General features: G+C 22.8%; 7 protein-coding genes across 7 annotated transcripts; 1 reads left to right on the top strand and 6 right to left on the bottom strand. All coding sequences in view use genetic code 6, as the record gives it.

Moving 5' to 3' along the window:
• Nucleotides 1-389: 389 nt before the first annotated feature.
• On the bottom strand, nucleotides 390-9,119 carry TTHERM_00145640 (hypothetical protein; the record flags this gene model as incomplete). Its single annotated transcript, XM_001011204.2, has 25 exons — nucleotides 390-590; nucleotides 654-838; nucleotides 892-984; nucleotides 1,031-1,350; nucleotides 1,412-1,731; nucleotides 1,789-2,141; nucleotides 2,199-2,436; nucleotides 2,490-2,564; nucleotides 2,614-2,677; nucleotides 2,732-2,970; nucleotides 3,025-3,176; nucleotides 3,269-3,881; nucleotides 3,950-4,339; nucleotides 4,399-4,546; nucleotides 4,602-4,665; nucleotides 4,718-5,203; nucleotides 5,250-5,528; nucleotides 5,583-5,718; nucleotides 5,897-6,526; nucleotides 6,582-6,883; nucleotides 6,940-7,559; nucleotides 7,639-7,965; nucleotides 8,020-8,222; nucleotides 8,303-8,508; nucleotides 8,597-9,119. 25 exons carry the CDS (start codon nucleotides 9,117-9,119, stop codon nucleotides 390-392), a joined length of 7,167 nt encoding a protein of 2,388 aa, XP_001011204.2.
• Nucleotides 9,120-9,596: 477 nt separating this feature from the next.
• On the bottom strand, nucleotides 9,597-11,200 carry TTHERM_000145639 (elongation factor Ts protein). The gene is made up of 5 exons (XM_012796360.1): nucleotides 10,813-11,200; nucleotides 10,424-10,621; nucleotides 10,292-10,367; nucleotides 9,847-10,196; nucleotides 9,597-9,779 (listed from the first exon to the last, which is right to left on the bottom strand). Exons 1-5 carry the CDS (start codon nucleotides 11,122-11,124, stop codon nucleotides 9,696-9,698), a joined length of 1,020 nt encoding a protein of 339 aa, XP_012651814.1. The 5' UTR covers nucleotides 11,125-11,200; the 3' UTR covers nucleotides 9,597-9,695.
• Nucleotides 11,201-11,713: 513 nt separating this feature from the next.
• On the bottom strand, nucleotides 11,714-13,582 carry TTHERM_00145630 (elongation factor Ts protein; the record flags this gene model as incomplete). The annotated part of the gene is made up of 5 exons (XM_001011203.2): nucleotides 11,714-12,193; nucleotides 12,252-12,847; nucleotides 12,891-13,098; nucleotides 13,154-13,280; nucleotides 13,341-13,582. 5 exons carry the CDS (start codon nucleotides 13,580-13,582, stop codon nucleotides 11,714-11,716), a joined length of 1,653 nt encoding a protein of 550 aa, XP_001011203.2.
• A 368-nt stretch (nucleotides 13,583-13,950) lies between these two features.
• Nucleotides 13,951-15,480, top strand: TTHERM_00145620 (hypothetical protein; the record flags this gene model as incomplete). The annotated part of the gene is made up of 9 exons (XM_001011202.2): nucleotides 13,951-14,267; nucleotides 14,322-14,466; nucleotides 14,521-14,646; nucleotides 14,698-14,813; nucleotides 14,870-14,936; nucleotides 15,003-15,142; nucleotides 15,199-15,290; nucleotides 15,343-15,415; nucleotides 15,459-15,480. The coding sequence occupies 9 exons, from the start codon at nucleotides 13,951-13,953 to the stop codon at nucleotides 15,478-15,480; spliced, it is 1,098 nt and encodes a 365-aa protein (XP_001011202.2).
• A 298-nt stretch (nucleotides 15,481-15,778) lies between these two features.
• Nucleotides 15,779-16,359, bottom strand: TTHERM_00145610 (hypothetical protein; the record flags this gene model as incomplete). Its single annotated transcript, XM_001011201.2, has 3 exons — nucleotides 16,123-16,359; nucleotides 15,939-16,072; nucleotides 15,779-15,875 (listed from the first exon to the last, which is right to left on the bottom strand). Exons 1-3 carry the CDS (start codon nucleotides 16,267-16,269, stop codon nucleotides 15,779-15,781), a joined length of 378 nt encoding a protein of 125 aa, XP_001011201.2. The 5' UTR covers nucleotides 16,270-16,359.
• Nucleotides 16,360-16,542: 183 nt separating this feature from the next.
• Nucleotides 16,543-17,427, bottom strand: TTHERM_000145609 (sybindin family containing protein; the record flags this gene model as incomplete). The annotated part of the gene is made up of 5 exons (XM_012796359.1): nucleotides 16,543-16,602; nucleotides 16,659-16,767; nucleotides 16,820-16,944; nucleotides 17,074-17,166; nucleotides 17,251-17,427. 5 exons carry the CDS (start codon nucleotides 17,425-17,427, stop codon nucleotides 16,543-16,545), a joined length of 564 nt encoding a protein of 187 aa, XP_012651813.1.
• A 413-nt stretch (nucleotides 17,428-17,840) lies between these two features.
• On the bottom strand, nucleotides 17,841-19,839 carry TTHERM_00145600 (transmembrane protein, putative; the record flags this gene model as incomplete). Its single annotated transcript, XM_001011200.2, has 8 exons — nucleotides 17,841-17,857; nucleotides 17,914-18,076; nucleotides 18,128-18,262; nucleotides 18,314-18,814; nucleotides 18,875-19,076; nucleotides 19,142-19,347; nucleotides 19,423-19,617; nucleotides 19,723-19,839. 8 exons carry the CDS (start codon nucleotides 19,837-19,839, stop codon nucleotides 17,841-17,843), a joined length of 1,536 nt encoding a protein of 511 aa, XP_001011200.2.
• Nucleotides 19,840-20,559: the final 720 nt, after the last annotated feature.

The following is a 20,559-nucleotide window of genomic DNA, read 5'->3' as shown; positions in this document are numbered from 1 at the left end:
ATAATTATTATTATCACATTTCTACCAATCTACATTAAATATCAGTAATATTTAACCACATAATATCTTATTTCATTTTTACAAATACTTTAATCTTATACTTAGATTTCACGTAAAAAAAACTCACTTATTTTTTTATTAAACAAGTAAAATTTTTGTTCGAATTTGTCATTGAAATCAATTTATTATTTAAAAATGTTTCATAGCTCAAAATATTTATATAAATAAAATGTGTTGTTAGTTGAATTACTATCAAATTAAGTTTAAATAATGATTTTGTTATTAACACATCATTTTAATATTAAGAGATATAAATTCAATTTTTTTAATTATAAAAAGTTAATAAGACAAGTCTATGAGCATTAATTTTATTATTACATTTAAATCATTCACATAAAAACTATTGGTAAAAGCAAAAATAATAATTTGAATTATCTCATCAAAGATGATAGGGGTATTTATATTGTAGTAAATTTAATCATATTAACTGAACTATATTGAATTGATTCAAAAGGATTCTCGTTAGATGCAACATAATAAAAAATATATGATTATCCAGGGTTAAGACCAATAAAAGTTGCGTTAAACTCCTAAAAATAATAAATAATAAAAAAATTTTAATATTTTAAAATTAAATTTTTAAATTTATTTACTCTAATATAGTTGAAATTAAATTCTTAGTTTTTTATTGCCAAAGCATTTTTGTCCTAAGAATCTAACCCTGCTCGAATTTATCTGGGGCTAGGAAAAATTGTGCTATTAGCAAACACAAGAATACCCCATATTCTTCCATATGTAGAAGTTAAACTGAATTAATCTAAGTATGCCCATGTGTTTCCTTTTTTAAACCAAAAAAAAAATTTATTGTGTAAAGGTTTTTAATATATTTACCTAAAAAAATGGATTAAGGATCATTAAAACGAGGTGTAGGAGCTAATTACTCTACTTTTTGTCCTTTATATATATTTACTATTGTTGTTATGCCTAATAAAAAGTAAGTAAAGAAATTTTCTTTTTAATAATAATCTACCTAATAGAACTTAGTTAGTGTAAGAGACAAAACACCCATTTGTTGTATCTGTTAAAATTTTCGTTAGGGTAGCTGAGTCATTTGGTATGATTTCATTGCTATCAATATAAAAATTCATAGAAAATACTTTAGCGGTGTTATTTAACTAATAAGTAGTTGTGCATTATGATGGATTCCATATTAAATTTGAGCTTTAAAGATGTCTTTTCTTATTTTTCAAGTAACTTATTCCTTTTGTGAAAAATTAAAGTATTTTTTGCTATGTCAAAAGTCTTCTTTGAGATAATTCTTGGCAAGTTATGCCATCAATTGTACTCACACTAAATTATTGTTAAAAAATTAGTTAGGTTAAATTAAATTTGATAAAAGATATTTATTTACTATTTAGGGTGATGGGTAAAATGAATTGATAGGTAACATAAAAATTTAACAATATCATTGATATTTGGATTTTAGGCAAAATCTACTTGTATTTTATATAGACTTCCGTTATTAGTATTTTATTCAAATGTAAGTTTAGTAATTACTGTTGTTGTGCTTAGTTATGATTAACAGTATGCACCTATCCTATAATATCTATTAGCTAAAAGATTTTCAACTTAAAGAGTCTATAATGTAGTAGAGTCTATATAAATCACCCCAAAAACACTATTACAAGGATACAGAGAATTATCAGTTGTAATAGTATTTTGTGCCCATGCCTTTATCATTTTAATAATAATAGTATTTAAGTTAATTTATTTAAAAAAAGACTATACATATTAAGATATAGTATTCTAGTTATACTAACACATTTCTTCTTTTTCGTGATAATACAGAGCTACGTAATAGTAGAAATACCCTTTTTAAGAGCAAGAGAATTTAAATTCTTTGTTATTTATGTATGATGGAGACGTTTAAGGAATTAACTACAAAATAAGTGTGGCTGATGGATTTGGTATTGCTTATAACTAAATAGTATTAGTATTCCATTAATAGCTTTTAGCGTTATCTCCATTAAATGATACTTACAAGGTAACAGAAGACGAGGGAATAAATTGAGTTTAATCTAATAAAACAATTGGTAAATAACCTATCATGATTCCATTATTAAAGTTAACTGTAAATTAGTCTATTTTGTTAATTGTTTGTTAAAATATCAATTTATTTTATATAAATAATATCATACTTAAGTTATTTCCTAGCTTTAGTCCAAGATTACCTGTAGGAGGAACTGTGAATTAAAGGTTAAGATTAGAAGAATATATTTAACCATTCAATTATAGGTATAAGTTAAAGCTTGTAGTTGATGTATAGATTTGATAGATACTTTAGGAAAGTGAAAGAGGTAGAACATTTAAATCACTAAAATATAATCTAATTATATTTAAATCAGAATAGAAATTGCTATCACCATATTTAGATATCTATTTAGAAAAATTTGTTTATTATTTATAAAAATATAATAAAAATTATTTACTTAGAAGTCATATTAACCAATTGCATTTTAGGAATATATCCTAACCATTATTTCTCCCGGTGCTCCCACAACAGCCTATATGTATTTAAATTTATAAAATATTGATTTAGTTTTGATATTTTACACTAGTCTCCACCTTCATTGTTGATATTTAATCTTAATTGCTTGAAAGAATAAATGATTATTGCCTATAATTAAAAAAAATTGAGCATTTATATAAGATTTAATATTTATTTTATCACCATAGATACATAGAGTTAAAATTTTGAGGACGTATGTATAACCAGTTAGAAAATACACCTTTAATTAGTGTTAGCTATGTAACAATTTTAGAGTTAGGTGAAGTCGATGGAGAATCATAAAAATTTATATAACTTTGATAAGGATTCTAAATAAATTCATCAATCATATAATTTGCAGTAGTATCAAAACTTCTCATTATTATATATTATTCGCTTGCATCTGATACTTCAATGACCCACTAACGATTTAAAATATAAGTTTATGATTTAAACTATAATTTATTAATGTATACCTTCTAAACAGAAGCATCAAATCTTCCAGGGTTTCTTAACGTATAAATTATTATTGAATATAATTATCCTAATACCATTGTTTAACTCACATACATCTTAACCCTCAATCCAGATATTATACATTAACTACAATAATCAATATTAGTCTAATCTATAAAAATTAAATAAATTTTATTTATGAAATGTGATATTAAAGATTTATCTTGTATTTGCTGTAGTTTATTATTAAAACAATTAATTTACTGTAATTATAGATGCTACAAGATAATTCTTAGTTCACTCTTAAAGGTTAGTCATATATATTAGGGAAACTTACCATAACAGCTTGTCCGAACTAGATATTAGGGGCAGATGAATCTATAAATATGTCAAATTAATAGTAAACAGCATTTTATCTTAAATAGTTGCTTGTTATTGTTAATTTATAAACCTCAATGGCTGTATTAAATAAAGATGTTATCGATGAATCTAACAAATTATCTAAAATCGTAAAATATTCATCATAACTACTGTCGTTTTCATCTGAGTCTAAGTAAATGTAAAAAGTACCTTAGTTATAGCTTAAAGGTTAAGTTACTCCTGCAATTAAAATAACAAATTCTGTATTTGGAGGTATTTGAGTCATAAAATATCTAATTTCAAGCATCCAGAGCTAAGTAATATAACAAGTTATACTTTAATACACAGGTTTAAGTAAATAGCAAGAAATTATGTTTTCTTTGCTTAATCTAGGAGGATAGTAAACAGGAAATGATATAATAACTCTTGCTTATGAGCCATACAAAGTCACTACACTGCTAGTTAGAGTAAATTAGATTTCTAAATCACTTCCAATACTTAAATACATTTTATTTATCTTTTTAGTTTTTAAAAATAAATTTATTTTATTAATAAAGTTAATTTAAATTATTATTAAAGGAGTACTTATGGATCAACTTAACCAATAGGAGGTTGAGAATTAAAAGATGGAGCTGAGAATGTAGTTGGTAGAGATATAGAACCAACTTTGTAAGAAAAAGTATTAGGTGACGAAGGTATGATAATAGATAAACACTGTAAGTAAAAATTCATAATTGTAGGATTAGTCATAATCAAAACCTTAGGGATTATCTAAAGATTTGTTAAATCCCTTACATCAACAGTCTAAAATCTGTTAGAAACAGACATGTCTGATTCTAAGATTTTGCATTTCATTTAATTACTTAAATTATTGTCTGCTGTAGCAAATTTATCCATATTTATAGAGAAACTTTCCTAAACCCACCAATATCGATTGACAAAGCTAAACTTCAATAAAATGGTAGATCTCATAAACTATACAATATTTTTTTATTTTATTAATTTATGTAAAAATTAAAATAATTTCTATTTACTGAGTTTGAATTTAGTGGAGTTAGAGAATTTATTTATACGTTTGCTACTAAGCTAGATTAGTATGAAGCTGTTACAAGAGTAGAGGTAGCAATATATTCTTTTTAGGCTCCTGCGCTAAGTAGTAATTGTATTTGAGCTGAAGTGGAACTATTTTTATATTTAGAAAATAAGCATATGAGATAAATAAGAAATTCCCATTTACCTAACTGAGACACGAGGTTGATAGTAAATAGAAAACATTAATTAGGTTTAGGCTGGAAAATAACCTTTAAATTAAAAAAAATAAATTATTTTTATTAACTCATAATAAGAAATTACCTTAAATATTTGTAATTTAAAAAATATGAGATGAGTCTGAGACTAAGATACTGTAAAAAGTACAAACAGATCCTCTTTGTAAACTATCTATATCATATATACTCTAACTAGTTTACACTTGAATCTAACATTAAGGATTCCCAACAAATTAGTATGGAATAGTATTGATAGGAATAGCTGCTTTTATTTCAACAAATAACCCATATTTTAAAAAATAGAGATCAACAGGAGTGGTAAATTGGTAAATTACTATTTATTATAAATTATTTCCTGTAACTACAGGGGATAGTAGCTATAGTGGGCCTATTTTAGCTAGAGGAACTCTGGTTACTATACATTATTCTACTATTGTAAGTAAACCATCTTCTTTAGACCAGGAAGCATATCCTAGAATCTCCTGTCCGTGATTATAAGGTACATTACTTTTTATTATTTTAAACTAAAGATCAACATTCGTTGTTGTTGGTATATTTCTGCAATAAATTCCTATTTTAAAAGCTTAATGAATATTTGTAAAAGTAATAATTATTACCATATTTAGAAGTTAGATTGTAATTAGAAGCATAATAATAATCAAAGCTGTATCGGAAGTAAAAGCAAGTGTTAGGTGTTGTTGTAACAACTTAAGATATTTAAGTATCATAAAAAGGAAAATCAGTTGTAAAAACTAAAGCAGCTGAGCTTTTTGGTGAAAAATTTGTAATTCCAGAATCAGTGTATAAAGCTTAAAAACTGAAATCTTCTTAAGTTTTTCCAATAAAAGCAGAGGATTTAAATGACCAATTAAAAGCAGAAGTATAAGTCAAAAACTCTTTATTTTATTTTTATAAATAAAATAAGTTTTAAAATTATTTTAATATTTTACTCATAGTATAAGGTGGTTATGTAGTTAGTATTTTTTAAATGTAATTCACTTCACTTGTGAAACAAGCTAAAGACGAGCCCACTGCAAATGGAGCAAGTTTCATACCAGCAAGATACAAAGAAATTTAATATGGAGACTTTAAAAGATAAAATATATTTTATTAATTTAAAATAGGTGTAATATATAAATAATATCAGTTTGGATTGTTTGGTTATTAAAAAATAATCTAAAAATAAAAAATAAAACTTGAAAAGTTATAAGAAATATTTTTTTAATTCATATTTATTTTGAATCAAATAAAATTATTATTTTACTCCCACAAAGCTTTAAGATACTGGTACTATTAGATAAAAATTTTGTTGTAGATTTGTAGCTTAAATTTCAATTCTACTTAAAGTTAAATAATTATTTATATCATAATTTTAAGTCAAATATGCTTTGCAACTCAGTTAAATTTCATTACTGCTACCTCCACAGTAAATATCGTTGGAATAGCTATTTTTATAGAATGGTTTCAAATTATTAAAAAATACTGATAATCTATTAATATAGCTATTCTAGTAAGAAGTTAGTTTTCCCTCTATTTTAATTACTGTTGGCACTAAATAACCATTATTGCCACCATTTATCTACTAAAACATATTCGTAAGGTAAAGGTTTAAGGTTTAGCTGGTACTTCCTGGAGGATCAATAAATGCATTATTTGTAATAAAATAAGCATTGAAAAGAGATGTTGTCCTTATTACTTAATTAGGTATTGGTCCATTGATATAATCAATAACTTAAAAATAAAAGTCATAAACATTTTCATCTACCATATTTGAACTAAATTAGCTGATTAAAAATGGGGAGAGGAGCCATTGCTATTCAGTCTAAGAAGCAGGATTCGATATGAAATGTTAAAGACATGCACCAGAATTAAAGATTGCTTTTATTGAAGTATACTAATTTTTAAAAATTTGATAACTACTAATATTAAAAGTTTTTTAATATATGTACCTTATTTAAACTTGTTGAAGCAGACTACCTATTATAAATTAAATTAATGTTTTTTTGTTCTGCATAAACAGAATTAGTAACAGGATTGATTGATATGAAATTATTTATATAAGAATAGGGATATGGTCTGATATTAGGATTAGTTAGTATTATAAAACCAACTCCTTTTTAGATCAAGTTATCTAAGACAACATCATTATAAGTAATTTAATTTGTAATGTCGTTTGCAAAATTAAATTAAGTATTAAATAGTAGAAATTATTCGGATGTAGAAGTTCTTAATCCGGAGTTTTAAGGTTAGACTTTTTAAATTTAAAATAAAATTAAAAAATTATTATATTTGAAAAAGAATATTAACATGGAATTTGTGATGTAGGTAATCTATTATTTTCTAAACTTGATACTAACACAGGAAAAGAAGAAACACTTCTTTAGAGATTTTTTCCATTTATAGTTTAAAATGAATTTTGATTTTTTGGAATACTTAAAGTAACAAGCTAGTTATAGTGAAGACGACAAGGATAGTTATCAGTGTCTCTAGTCATTAGTATTTCTATTATTTACATGTCGTTAATTTTTTATTGAGCAAATGTAACAAAGTTTTGAACATTAACTGGCATTATAAAATCATCATAAGAGTTTAATTTTAAAAATGGATCAAATAAATAAGAGCGGTTGTGTATTACTACATCATCTGTATATCCTTCAAAATCAGAAGCACGAAAAAGGAGTTTTACATTAGGAAAATTCTTCAAGTTCTACAAAAAATTCAGTTATGTGTCAGAATTGATCATATTTACTTTGTTACTTGTTAAAGGATTAGCTTGGCTAGAGGATATCATGTATTTAATAAATTCAATAGATCTAGAAAGAATGAAAATTCTATTTCTGGTTTAACATTAAATAATACTATCTATGGTAATTGATCCGAAGTTTGATGTTTAAAGATCATCTTAATAAATATCATATGCAAGGAACCTTATTTTTATAAAATTTTTATTTGTTAAATTTTATGATTTAATTTTGAAATATTTTTAAGAATCTTAAATATTTTTACATTTTAAAGCTTATGAAATATGTTGTACTTGGTATTAACTAACCAACACCTTAACAAGAGATTTATCGATTTATTATATTAGTTTTTCCTGTCTCAATACATACCACCTCTTTCTAAGGAAATGAAGGTAAATTAGTCATAATAGATCCTTTTAAGATATATGAAGCGACTTAGATTTGCTTTAGATTCACATTAACTCTTATCTCATTAGTATCTGATGTTTTTTGATCCACCTAAAAAGTTACTCTTATAGAATTTAGAGGTTGATAACTACTATCTGAGTTTCCTCTAATTATTTTAAGGCTCATAGGTAAAGTTGACTCTGATCTTATAATTTAATACAAAAAATATTAATTGAATTAAATTTAATTTAATACTTACTATAAACCCCATCCAAGAAGGATATTATGATTTACTAATACTACTTAAGTAGTTTAAAATAAATTGTATGAATATCCTGATGCAACAATTTGTGGAGAATAAAATCTCAGCAATCTTACCTCAAGAGAGCCACTTAGCTCAACTATTGGAGGATTTTAAACAAATACTTGTATCCTAATTAATTTCTGCTAAATGAAAACAACCTATTTATGTTGAAAATTGAGTTTTTATATAAACTTAAATAGAACTAATAATCATCTTTTTAATATTATATTTAGTTTACCTTATTAATAAGAACATTAATTATATTTCTACTTTAGTCTATATTACATGTATAGTTTTATTATGTTATTTGTGGAATTGTTGGTAATTCATATCTCAAAGCTGAAAAGCATTAATCTACAAATAAAAAATTAGGATTATCTGTAACAATATCTATCCTAAACTTGTCGTCAATATCATTCGAATTCAAACTAGTTAAATCAATATCTATTTTTAAAATTTTAAAGTTTAAGAATTTTCTGATATTATCATCAATTTATTAGGTGAAATATTTATAATCTAAAATTAATCTTACCTACATATATTCCTTATAATTAGTTCAATTTATACTTATTAACTTAGTCTATAAAAATTGCTGATATTCCCAAGGTTGAATTTACTCTATCATTTAAATAGAATGTGCCGAATATAAGATTTTCATCATAGATAATAGCAATTTAGTCATTAGTTGAGGAAACTGTTTGCATAGATATTTGTAAAACCTATGAGCCCTTTTGATAAGTTGTAGCATTTAAATTTTAAACTGTGAATATGATATTGAACCATTGATTATTTGGTATATTTATAGTGTTCTTATTGGTATCTAAAAATTACAAATAGTAAATATATGATTCTACAGACTGTGTAAAAGCAAGAACATCATAAATATTTCCAACAGGCAAATTCGTATTAGTATCTACAGATTAATACTAGACAATCAAGTCAGTTGGTATGTTAAGATTAGAAGGGGCTAATCCGCTAGGTGTCAAGAAATTATGAAGAGGAAAAGGCAAAGTTACTTTCAAGTAATCCTAATTACTAATACTAGTAGAAAGCATAAATTTTAATGTTATTTATGTTAACTTTTAAGTATTTCCATAATCTATCTTCAAATCACCTCCAAAAATTTAATCGCAGAGACAATCCTCAAAAAAAAGAAGCACAACAATGAAAATAAAAAGCAATAATTCGTTTTTCATTTTGAAAAAAAGTTAGAATTTTGAAAGATTCTCAAATAACAAGTGACTTTGTAATAACAATCTTTCAACTATTAAATAAATCTTTTTGATAATTTTATTTATATCAACCAAATATTGTATGGATGTATGTATTATTTCAAAAAAATTAAATTAAAACTTCTGGCTAAAAATTGGTTCTCTGGTTATTATCTTGATGAATAAATTAAGTATTTTAAGATATTAACTGTGTATTTTTTAGAATTCTTCAAATTCCAATATTTAATTAAACTTTGAATTAAAAATACTTTTTAAAATTAATTTAAAACAAATGATTTCATAAATCTTGAACAAAAAAATGAATAAGCTTTTTTCATAGGAATGTGTTAGAAATTAATACATTTTTAATATAAATTATAGAAATACACTATAAATAAGGTTATGTTTGTATTTTTCTATTCATTTGCAAGTCCAAAGGATGTATTCTTTTATTTTAATTTAGGAGTTTTGTTGCTTGCATTATTCATTAATTAATTAGCCGATCTATTTTTAAAAGTAAATAATAAAATAAATATTTTTATCGATTAAAATATTAATATTAATTTATTACAGTTTTTGCATCTTTTTCTTGGTCAGTAAGTAATGTTTGGTCGTAAAGGACATTATCTTCATAGAATTTTTTAAGCTTTCCTTCAATCATTCTATCTACAACAGCTTAAGGTTTACCCTTTAAGCTATCTCCGAATTCAGCTTTAATTCTATCTATTTCTTTTTGGAGAACATCAGCAGGGATATTTTCTTTAGTAATGTAATCTGGCTTCATACCTAAAATTTAGAGAGCAATATTGTCTGCTAATTATTTAGAAACATCAGAGGAGTTAGCTCCCTCTAAAGAGACTAAGCAAGCTCTAGCTCCAATGTTATCAGCTAATGTGTTGTGAGTATAAGAACCAATAACACCTAGTTATTTTAAAATAAAAATAATGTTAGTAATTTTATAATTTTCTCTTGTATAAACTGCTTCTTTCTATATAATAAATCTAAATATGTATTACCATTTTAAATTTCTACAGTACTAACTCTTCTAACGTTGATATTTTCTTATAATTTAGAAATAACTAACTATCTAACCTATTTTAAAAGTAAATAAAATTATGAGAACTTTGTTAACATACTCAGTTAATTACTTTATCCATATTTTCATTTTTTGTTCCTTCAATGATCTCCTTGTTAAGAGTGTTATTTTATAAGAATTAAAGAATTTGATCCTTTTATTCATCATTGAACTTCACGTTCTTCTTTTAGTCAACAATAGTTTTTAAAGTAGAATGAACGAAATCAAGGAATAAATCACTTCTTGCAACGAAGTCAGTTTCACAGTTAACCTAATAATAAAAGTTTATAAAAAGTCATTTACAATTAAAAACAATTTTTTAACTTTAGTAAATTATTTTAGAAATACAATAAATATGTTTAAAAATTTGAAATTTCTAGAATTATTTTTTGCATTCCTTTTATAGGTTATGATTAGATTAATAGCTCCAAAATAAAGAAAATATATCTAAATATAATTTACTTCACCAATAACTGCAAGGTCTCTGTTCTAAGAAACATATAATCCAATAACACCTTCTCTAGTTTCTTTATCTAATTTCTTTTGAGCTGAAGCCAAACCTTTTTCAATCAAGAATTACTTAGCTTTTTCAAAATCTCCACCAAATTCGTCAAGAGCTTTCTTAACTTAAGCAATTGGTGAACCAGTTTCATCTCTTAACTTTTTCAATTATTCCATAGAAGAAAAGTTTCTAATAGATTTTTGGGTCAATTAGAAAGGTTATCTACTACTTTTAATTGCACTCTTAAAGAAAAATTTAGCTAATTAGTTCATTCTCTCTTGAAATATTTTTAATAAGTTATCACAAATTTTTATTAATAATAAAAAATATATATATCTTTTTGATATATCTCACCTAAAAAATATTTATTAAATTTAATTTAAGGTGTAGAATTTTCCAAAATTTTTTATAAAAGATACGCTAGCTTGAATATTATAGCAAGGTTATACAAACCTTTAATAAATAAATAATAAATGATTTCACTTTGATTTGATTAACAAAAAATAAATAAATAAAAAATAAATATTTTTTTTCAATTGCATAATATGTTAAAAAACTAGTTAACTTTTTAACAAAATTTTTTAATTTAAATATTTGGTTAGAAATATTCTTTTAAAAGTATTAAAATATAATAATTCTAATTAAATTGTATTGTTTTACTTTACTACAAAAATTTTTAATTTCTTTTTGTTAAAATATTTTTTTTTACAAAGCAATTTAACTAAAAATAATTTTGAAAAAATTAAAATATTTTATTTTATTTTACTTTACATCAATTTAATTTTATATAAAATTTTGAATGATTTTAATTTTTTTATTTTTAATAATAATTAGAATTAATATCTAAATTAAATTATTTCCTCATTTTTGAGTGAGGTATAATTGCATAATCAGCATATTAGAAATCTTTGTTATAATATTTTAGTCTATCTTGCAATACCTTAGATCTAGACTTCCTTTAATTTCTTTTTCTTTCAATAAATTTGCTAGATGGATAACACTTTTGCCAAATTATTAATTTTTTGATAAATTAAATTTTACATTTTTTAAGGCAGGTAAATTTTTTAAACACTAAACTAGCTCATATAAGTTATCATCTTCTAAGGAATTATCACTCAAATCTAATTATAGATCATCTAAAATATATTTATTTTTAAGTATTGTTCCTATTGTATCTTATATAAATGAGTTTTATTTGTAGCTAAAGCAGCCAAATTCGAGTTTTTTAATTGAACTCATATTGTAAATAGACATAGCGATACTTTAAAACTATCTTTTATTTATTTCACATTAGGATAAATTCAAAGTCAAATTTGTCATCTGTTAATGTTTTGTTAAAATCTGTTTTATTTTTTATAAAATATAAATAAATATTAAAAGTAAAAAGTAAGATAAATACTTATGATAGCTTTTTAGATGTCTATTTATTTATTTTAATTACATCTAAACCTAATCCAAGCGAGCTAATTAATTCTACTTCATATATTTAATTAAATAAAGAACGAATAGAATCATCTGAAATTTAAAAGCAATTTCTAAATTAAAAGTTTATTTATCTTAAAGTTTGTTTATTATTACAGACACATTTTGCTGCAAACAAAGCACACTAACTATTTTAGCTAGTATTATTCAAAGATACTGATAATTTTTCTAATTATTTCAACTAACTCAAATCTTAGAGTATTAGATGTCCAATATTATCTAACTTAGGATTATAACTTAAATCTATATCCCAAAATCTTACATTCCTTGTTAATTATATTGCCTACCCTAAATCCTGCAATGCATTCATATTTAAATAGTTTTTGCTTAAATTTAGTTAAAGGCTAACTAAATTAGGAAAGGAAATTAGACTTTTACACAACGGTACTAAGAAAAGTATGCTGATTTGATGAGCTTCTAGTTAAAGTCTAATAGGCTTTTAAATTTTTTTACATTCTGATAATGCATCATCTATTTTAGATAGTAAAGCTTTCGTATAAGAACCTATCTATTCTATAAAAAAATTTTAAATTATTTCCCTTAATATGGTATTTACCTTTTATGAATGTAATTTTAATCCAGTTGTTTTATTTGAAGAACTCAATAAATTTATTTTACTAAAAAAAAGAATCTATTCTTAAATTTTTATAACTAATTTCTTCAACGATTTAATTATCTTAAACTTCAAAATCATCAATTTAATCATTACAATTTTGATCTGCACTCAAAATATTGTTTCCTTCCATTTTTTGAAAATAAATTTCCTAGATGAATTAATAAAATATTAATTGATGATTAATATCTAAATTTAAATTTTACATGAATTTGTTCAGTTAAGCATTCATTTTAAACTTTCTCTTTATGCTATAAATTTTAAATAGCATTATTCTCTTAATTTAAATCATTTTATAAATTTTTTAATTCATTCTATAATGATTAATCACTCCTATGTTAAGATATTAAATTTTTGATTCATTTAACTAAAGAATTTAATTGATTTATTTACTTTTATTCTTCATCATTAACAAAATTTAGTAATTGATGCTTTTCTTGAATATTATGTGTCTAATACAATTATTTATCATAATTATATTTTGTTTCAAAATAGCTTGACCCATCATCTTATTCTTTTATTTTTGAGCTTATTTATTAAAATTTTTATTCTTGATCACTATTTTATGATAAATCCAAAGTTGATTTTATTATAAACTCATTTCTATTGTCAAAAAGCTCTTCTTGCTTTTCCATTTCACAAATAAGTATTTTTATAATTTATTTTCTCTTTTCTTAAATAATGTAAAATTAATTTAATAGATTTATAGATTGATAGAAATAATATTTTTTATAAATATATTAATAAATAAAATTTACATTTAAAAAAGAAAATTAAGTTCGCTAACGAAAGAAAGTTAATATTATTCTACTTTGTTTTGACTTCGATCTTTGCTAACTGTAATTATATTTGATAAATTCAAATCCTAGCTGTTAAAAAATTTTGCGAAAAAAATAGCTATTATAAATTATCAAAAACTTGAAATCAAATAAAAAATTAAGTTAATTAATTATTCGCACTTATCAAAAATTGTTTAAAAGTAGAGGTTTGCTTCTTTTATAAAATGAATTCCCTAGAGTAGATTCCTGAAGAGAAAGAAAATATGGAGATCCTTTCTAAAATTTCAAAATTAGCTTATAGCTCTTAAAAAAATTGTACCTAAGGTAAAGTTTTATAGGCAACCAATTTTAACTCTGCTTCAGCTAAAAAAAGCTAGTTAAATCCCAGTAGTAAAAATATATTAACTCCAGCTCAGATAAACACTAACACAAAATTAATAACAAAATCCAAATCTTTGACTTAAGGATTTAAGTCTGTTAGAGCTATGCCTTCAGTTGTAATTCCTGAACCGATTTCAATAGAAGAATTAGAAGATTAGCTGTAATTTACTCATAATTTATTAAAATTTATTTAACAACATATATTTTTTAATAGAGAAACATTGATTTTACATCAGAAATAGTGTCAAAGTGAAAGTAAATATGTAGAGGCTGAAATGGCTAAGCAAAGAGTTAAAGAATTAAAGATCTTACTTGAAAAAAGAACAAAAGAAGATATAAAATCGAGGCACTCTAGAGAAGTAACTTACATTAAAAATAGCTTTTTTATTGAAAATATAAACTTAAAATGAAAGATGAGTGAAATTCAAAAGGCCTATTTAGAAGAAATGGATTAGTTCAACGGTTTTTGGGACAAAAAAGTTTTTGATTACGATGAAAACTCCAATAAGGTTGAGAAAGAACTTATTTAAAAACAAGAAGTAAATAAAGTTCTACATTTATGAATTATATTAATATTATATTTTTTTAAGATGGAAATGGATAGCTTTATAAAAGACCTTGAAAAATCACTTGATATTCGCCCTAAGGATAGCACTGAATTACTGAATCTCAGGAAGGTTGAAGCTGAGTTAGCTAAAAATGAAGAGTAAATTACTTATATTTATTGATACCTAAATCTATTATAATTAACTTAAAAAAAAGTTATATGCAAGCTCACATAATTAAGTAGAAGATTTATTAAGTAGAAAGAGAAGAAATAGAAAAATATGTATCCATTCTTATTCAATTTAATAAAAATGTTGTTTTCAATACAATTTTTTCATATTAAATTAAGTAATTTGAGAGGTAAAAAAGAATGAAAAATCTTATTTCTTAATTGAAAATCAAGCATTCAACAGAACTATAGGCGCTTTAAAAACGCATTCAAGCAGGAAAAGAAGAACAAGTTAAACTCCGTTCAATCGAATTTGAAAGGTAAAAAGAATAGTTAATTTATTTAAAATATGAATTATTAATTTTAAAAAATAAAGATTACTACAAAAGTTTATGATTGCTAAAAAAGACCTTTAGTAGACATAAGTTAACGAAACTAACCAATATTCTAAGGCTGTCAAGCTGGGATGTAAATATAAAATATCTCAAATATCATATATAAATTTTATTTTTAAATTAAGCTGTTATCTTGGCTTCAAAGTAAGTTAGCTAATCCCAGATTTCAAATGCTTCGTTCTAAAAGAATTTAGCTATGTAATATTTTGTAGAAGATATTTTATTCATTTTTTTAAATAAGTATTAAAAGGCCTGACATATGATTAATATATATACTTAGATGTGCGAAAAACACAGAAGTACATTAAAAATTACATTTTACATTAGAAAAACGTTATAATATAATTAGCAGATAATTTAATAACTCAGAATATAAATTTATATATAATAAAACTATAAAATTTGATTAATACATCAATCTATCTATGTATTACTTACTATATTTGCATAAAGCATATTTATTCACTTATTAATTTTATCAAAATATTTATCAATTTATCACTTAAAAAGAAAACTAAATTTAGTTTTATTAGTACTTAAGATAAAATTGAAGATATATTTTCATGATTAATTCCATTATTCTTTTGATCCCATTAATTGGCTATTCAAAATTTATATATTTTATAGGTTTTTAAGAGTTTCTTCATGCAATTAGCTTCTAATTTATTTTAATAGTATAAAATTTTGAAAAATAAATAATACTTTTTCTAAGAAATTTTACCTTTGAGTCAAAATATCACTAAAATCTTCAATCTACTATTTCATTTATTACAGATTTTCCATGAAAAACTTTTTTATATCATCTTACATGGCTTCTTCTATATCATTCATTTACTAAAAGTATTCACTGCAGCTCTTTTTTAATTAATTTAAATTTAAAACTGTAAAAAAATATTTTTTAATACCTGCTAAATGTTTTGAAAAATAGACTAAAGTTAGAGTGCCTTTTGTTGAATAAATTCAAAATCATGGTCACATGCTCCTGTTTCATTTAAAATTTTGGTTATTTTATTTTATATATCTTAAAGACTTCTTTGTCTTTTGCTATCCATCTTGCTCTTAAATACTTTTTTTTAAATTCTTTAAATTTGAAATATTTAAAAATTATGAAAAAATCTAAAATAAATTATTTTTATTAATAAAAGTTAACTTTGATAAATATTTGTTTTAAATTTTTAGAGTGATTTTTAGCTGAATATCAGAAATAATACTATAAATAATGTATAGATGAATAGATATATTTACAATTAATGATAAACAAAAGTTTGTTTTTTAAAAAAGATTTTTTTTTTTCAGTCAGAATCAATCAAATTAATATTTATATTTCACTCAAGCAATTCACTTATTTCTTTATCAAACTACTTATTTTTAATAGGCTAATCAATCTATTTATATTTTATAAAGATATTATATTATATAATATGCTTTGTTAATAAATTACCAGATAATTTGGATCTTTAGAAACATGATCGGAGTATATTTTATAAACCTATCTTAATATATTTAAATTCTCTTCATGTGCGTTAGATGGTGCTGTAACTAAGACAAACCTTTAATTTAAAATAACAACTTAACATATTTTTATTTTTTTCACTAATATACTTCAATCCTGTTACTGCATGATAGCATGACAAACGAAATCCTTCACTAACAACAGTATCTACTCTATTTTCAGTTTAATACTAAAATTGAAAATTTTAATCTTTTTAGACATTCAAAACGTGTTCCTATTAAAATTTTATACAAAATAAATGTTTATTCCCATAAATAGAAATCACTTTAAAATTTTAGTATCCATTAAATTTTTAAAAATATGCTAGTCTATTTAAATAAAAATAAAGGATTATTTTGATTACAGGAAGAGTAGAATTCGATAACGCATTAAATGAATAAAACATAGAGGATGCATTCACTAAATCATCAATTCTCATTTCTTTTCTCAATAAATTCTATTTTTATAGTATGGGATGAAGAGTTAAAACAGAAATTTACAATTTTAAAAAGAGAGAGCTTTAATTATAAAAGAGTAAAACCTTGTGGAATATAAGCGAACCATGGCTATTTATAACTAATAAAAAGAAATTCTACTTTTCTTTTATGATCATATTGGCTAATGCTAAAGAAACTAATAATATTCTTTTTACTAAAATAATTAAATTAACAAATAGTATTAAGTATTTTTTTAATAAATTTGAGAGTTTGAAATTCATAGATATTAAGATAGAAAATCAACTTTTTTAGTTGGCTAATTCATGCATAAGGCCATCAATCTTATTTGCATATATAACAAAAATTTAATATTATTTTATTAATTAGCCTTGTCTAATTTTTATTATGATATTTATTATTAGTAGTTTGCTAATTAGGTTAGCAACATTAATTTAATAAAAAAAAATATCAACTGTCTACTATTACAAAAAGAGAGATTATCTCTTATATCAAAGAATAAAACATATAACCATAAATAAAAAAAAGAATAATTTTATCACAAGTATTTTATGCTAATGGAAAACTCAAAGAAAAGAAAAAAAATACTAACTAATTTATAATCAATTAAAATCTAATCAAACATATAAATGAATGATTTGGATTTTATATATTAAGAAAACATTTATTTTTATGATCAACTTATGTTTCTACCTTTTTTATATAAAGTATGTTAATTTAAAGAATTATTTTTGAATTTTTGAATTTACTTTTTATTTCTTATAATTTAACTGCAATATTGTTATAATAAATAAATGCCATATGCATGAAGAAAAATTTATAAAAAAAGCCTACCACCATTACAATATAACAGAATATCATAAGCACTTTTTAGTTTTCATTATCTATAGCTTTATATCTCTCATAATAGTCCTATTTTATAAATATTTGTTCAACTATGAATTTTTATAATTTTGAAATTACAGTTAAGTCATAAATCATTGTCCATGCAAAATCTATACATAGCTATATTATAATGAGAAGACTTAAAAATAGAGTATAGTATTCGTCTAACTCATCTGTACACAACAAGCTAATAAAACCTAATAGTGCACCAATCTAAATTTACAAGTATTTTGTTAAGTTAAAAAAAATTTATTTTAAGTTTACTTCTATGAAAGCAGGTTTTTCAAAATTTTAAAGAATAGAAATAATTAAAAAAATTCCAATAGCTATTTTAAAATTTCTTATTAAAATTCTTTCATCATAACTGTAAGGAATTTCTTAATTTTTTTAGTTTATATTTTAATTGTTCTCTTCGTCTTGTTCATATTTATTGGAAAATATCCTGTGATTAAAACCTTATTGAAGTTACGATTGGTTTGCAGATTTATTATTTGATTTGCTCATTAGTAGCTATTCTCTAGATTTTAATTCTTCTTAAAGCTGCTAAGATTTGTTTGGGCTATTTTTTAAATATTCTATATTTTTATTTATTCTCATATACTACTCCATATCCTTTACTTCGTTGGCATTTTTAGAGTTTATTTAATCTAAATTTCTAATAAGGAGATAAAGAGTTTTAAGGTTAGAATCTATTTCTTTGAGTTAATTTTCCTTTTCCTATATTTTTAAACTCTTTTCATTGTACTTATCTTCATACTTTGAACCCTTTTGTTTAAGATAAACATTATATTTTATAGTATTATTATGAATTTATATATATTTTACTGATTTAGATTTCTAAATATTAATGATGTATTATAAGAAAATTGGGATTTGTTGACCAGAAGATGACTGGAAAAATTCCTGAAAAGGGAGATCCTTTCCTTAAGGAAAATTTTGTATATTCATTTAGATTTGACCAAGAGGTTATTAATTTGATGAAGGAAATAGATAAAGGTTTAAATATTATGCTTCATGGTTCACTGATCTTTTTATTTTGAAATATTTTTAGGTAAGCTTAGGAGAATAATTAAATTCATATAGATGAATTACATTTAAAGAGTTTGATTAAAATAAAAATTTTAAGATGGTTCTGTTGATTTAGATAACCCTGAGCATTCTGCTAAAATATAATATGCTTGATTATCCACTTAAAAAGAAGATCTTGCTATTTATGCCATCTAAACGTCTATCTTAATTTACATAAGATTTTACTGCTGCTAATAAATTGCTTTATGATTTGACTGATCATCTTAAATCTTTACATAAAATGAATAATTTACTGTTAAAAATCTTCTTAAAAATCTGATTTTTCAAATATATATTTTTTTTACTTTAACTAACAAATCCTCTCTTTATTCATTTAATGAATTTATTTTCTAGTTTACCACTGATATCTATCTTACTAATTCATCTTCAGCCTTAAAAAATACATCAATAAAATCATCAATAGTTATGAATTTATTTTATTTTTTAGGACATGTGTTGAATAATTCTAATCCAATTTCTCTATCAAACTTTTTCTAAGCCTATTAAAATAATAATTATTTATTTAGTATGTCAAATTAGCATATTATAAATAGATTTTTTGTTTTATATTATTGAAACTAATTAATTATTAATGAATCATATACTAGAAAATCTAAGAACTCTATATAGTTTTTTTCGTCCAATAACGTATCTAATGGCATTTGAGAATATTGAGTAAACGCTTTTTAGATATTTTAACGTAGATATTACTTTTATTGCATTTGTTAAATAGCTATAATGTAAAACTTATTTTTAGAATTATTGAATAATTTTTATTTGATTCAAGTGTATCTTTTTGTGATACTGATTGACTGAATGTATATCTATTATCAAAAAAATTTTTTGATTATTATTATTTTTGGATAGAATTTTGAAAATTTGAAAATGGTATTCATTCAAATTAAATAAGTTTTCAATTAATAAATATTTGATCAATTCAATAAAAGTTATAATTTTATTTGATTTATATTCTATTTTAAAATCCTCGTTGCAGAGCAAATTAAATTTTTTATTTGTTTAAAAATAATAACTCATTAGATAAATTTTTTTTAAACTTACATATTTTTTCAAATTCATAGTAAATTTTGCTTTTTAACGTGGAAATAAATTATTACTTTACTATTATTGCTTTGCCTAAAAGCATAAAGCATCTATAGCCACAAACTTTTAAATTTGAAATATAGCAAATAGATTTTTATGTAAATCAAATTGGTAAGATTTACTATTTAACTGCTAATATATTTGATTTGCTATATCTAAAGAATATAAAATGGTTGTTAACAAAAATTTAATAAGAATAGTCAAGATATTCTTTTAATTTTATTGCTATGGTCTAAAATACTTAGAGCATGAACTACCTCTAATTTTAATTTAAAATATAATAAATGGTTTATTCCGTCTTTTATATTACACAAAATTTAACATTTCATTACAATTAGATT

This window comes from Tetrahymena thermophila (assembly GCF_000189635.1).
Source record: "Tetrahymena thermophila SB210 genomic scaffold scf_8254747, whole genome shotgun sequence".
Lineage (NCBI taxonomy): Eukaryota > Ciliophora > Oligohymenophorea > Hymenostomatida > Tetrahymenidae > Tetrahymena > Tetrahymena thermophila.
Note: the sequence above shows the minus strand (reverse complement) of the source record. Positions and strands in the feature narration are given on the sequence as shown.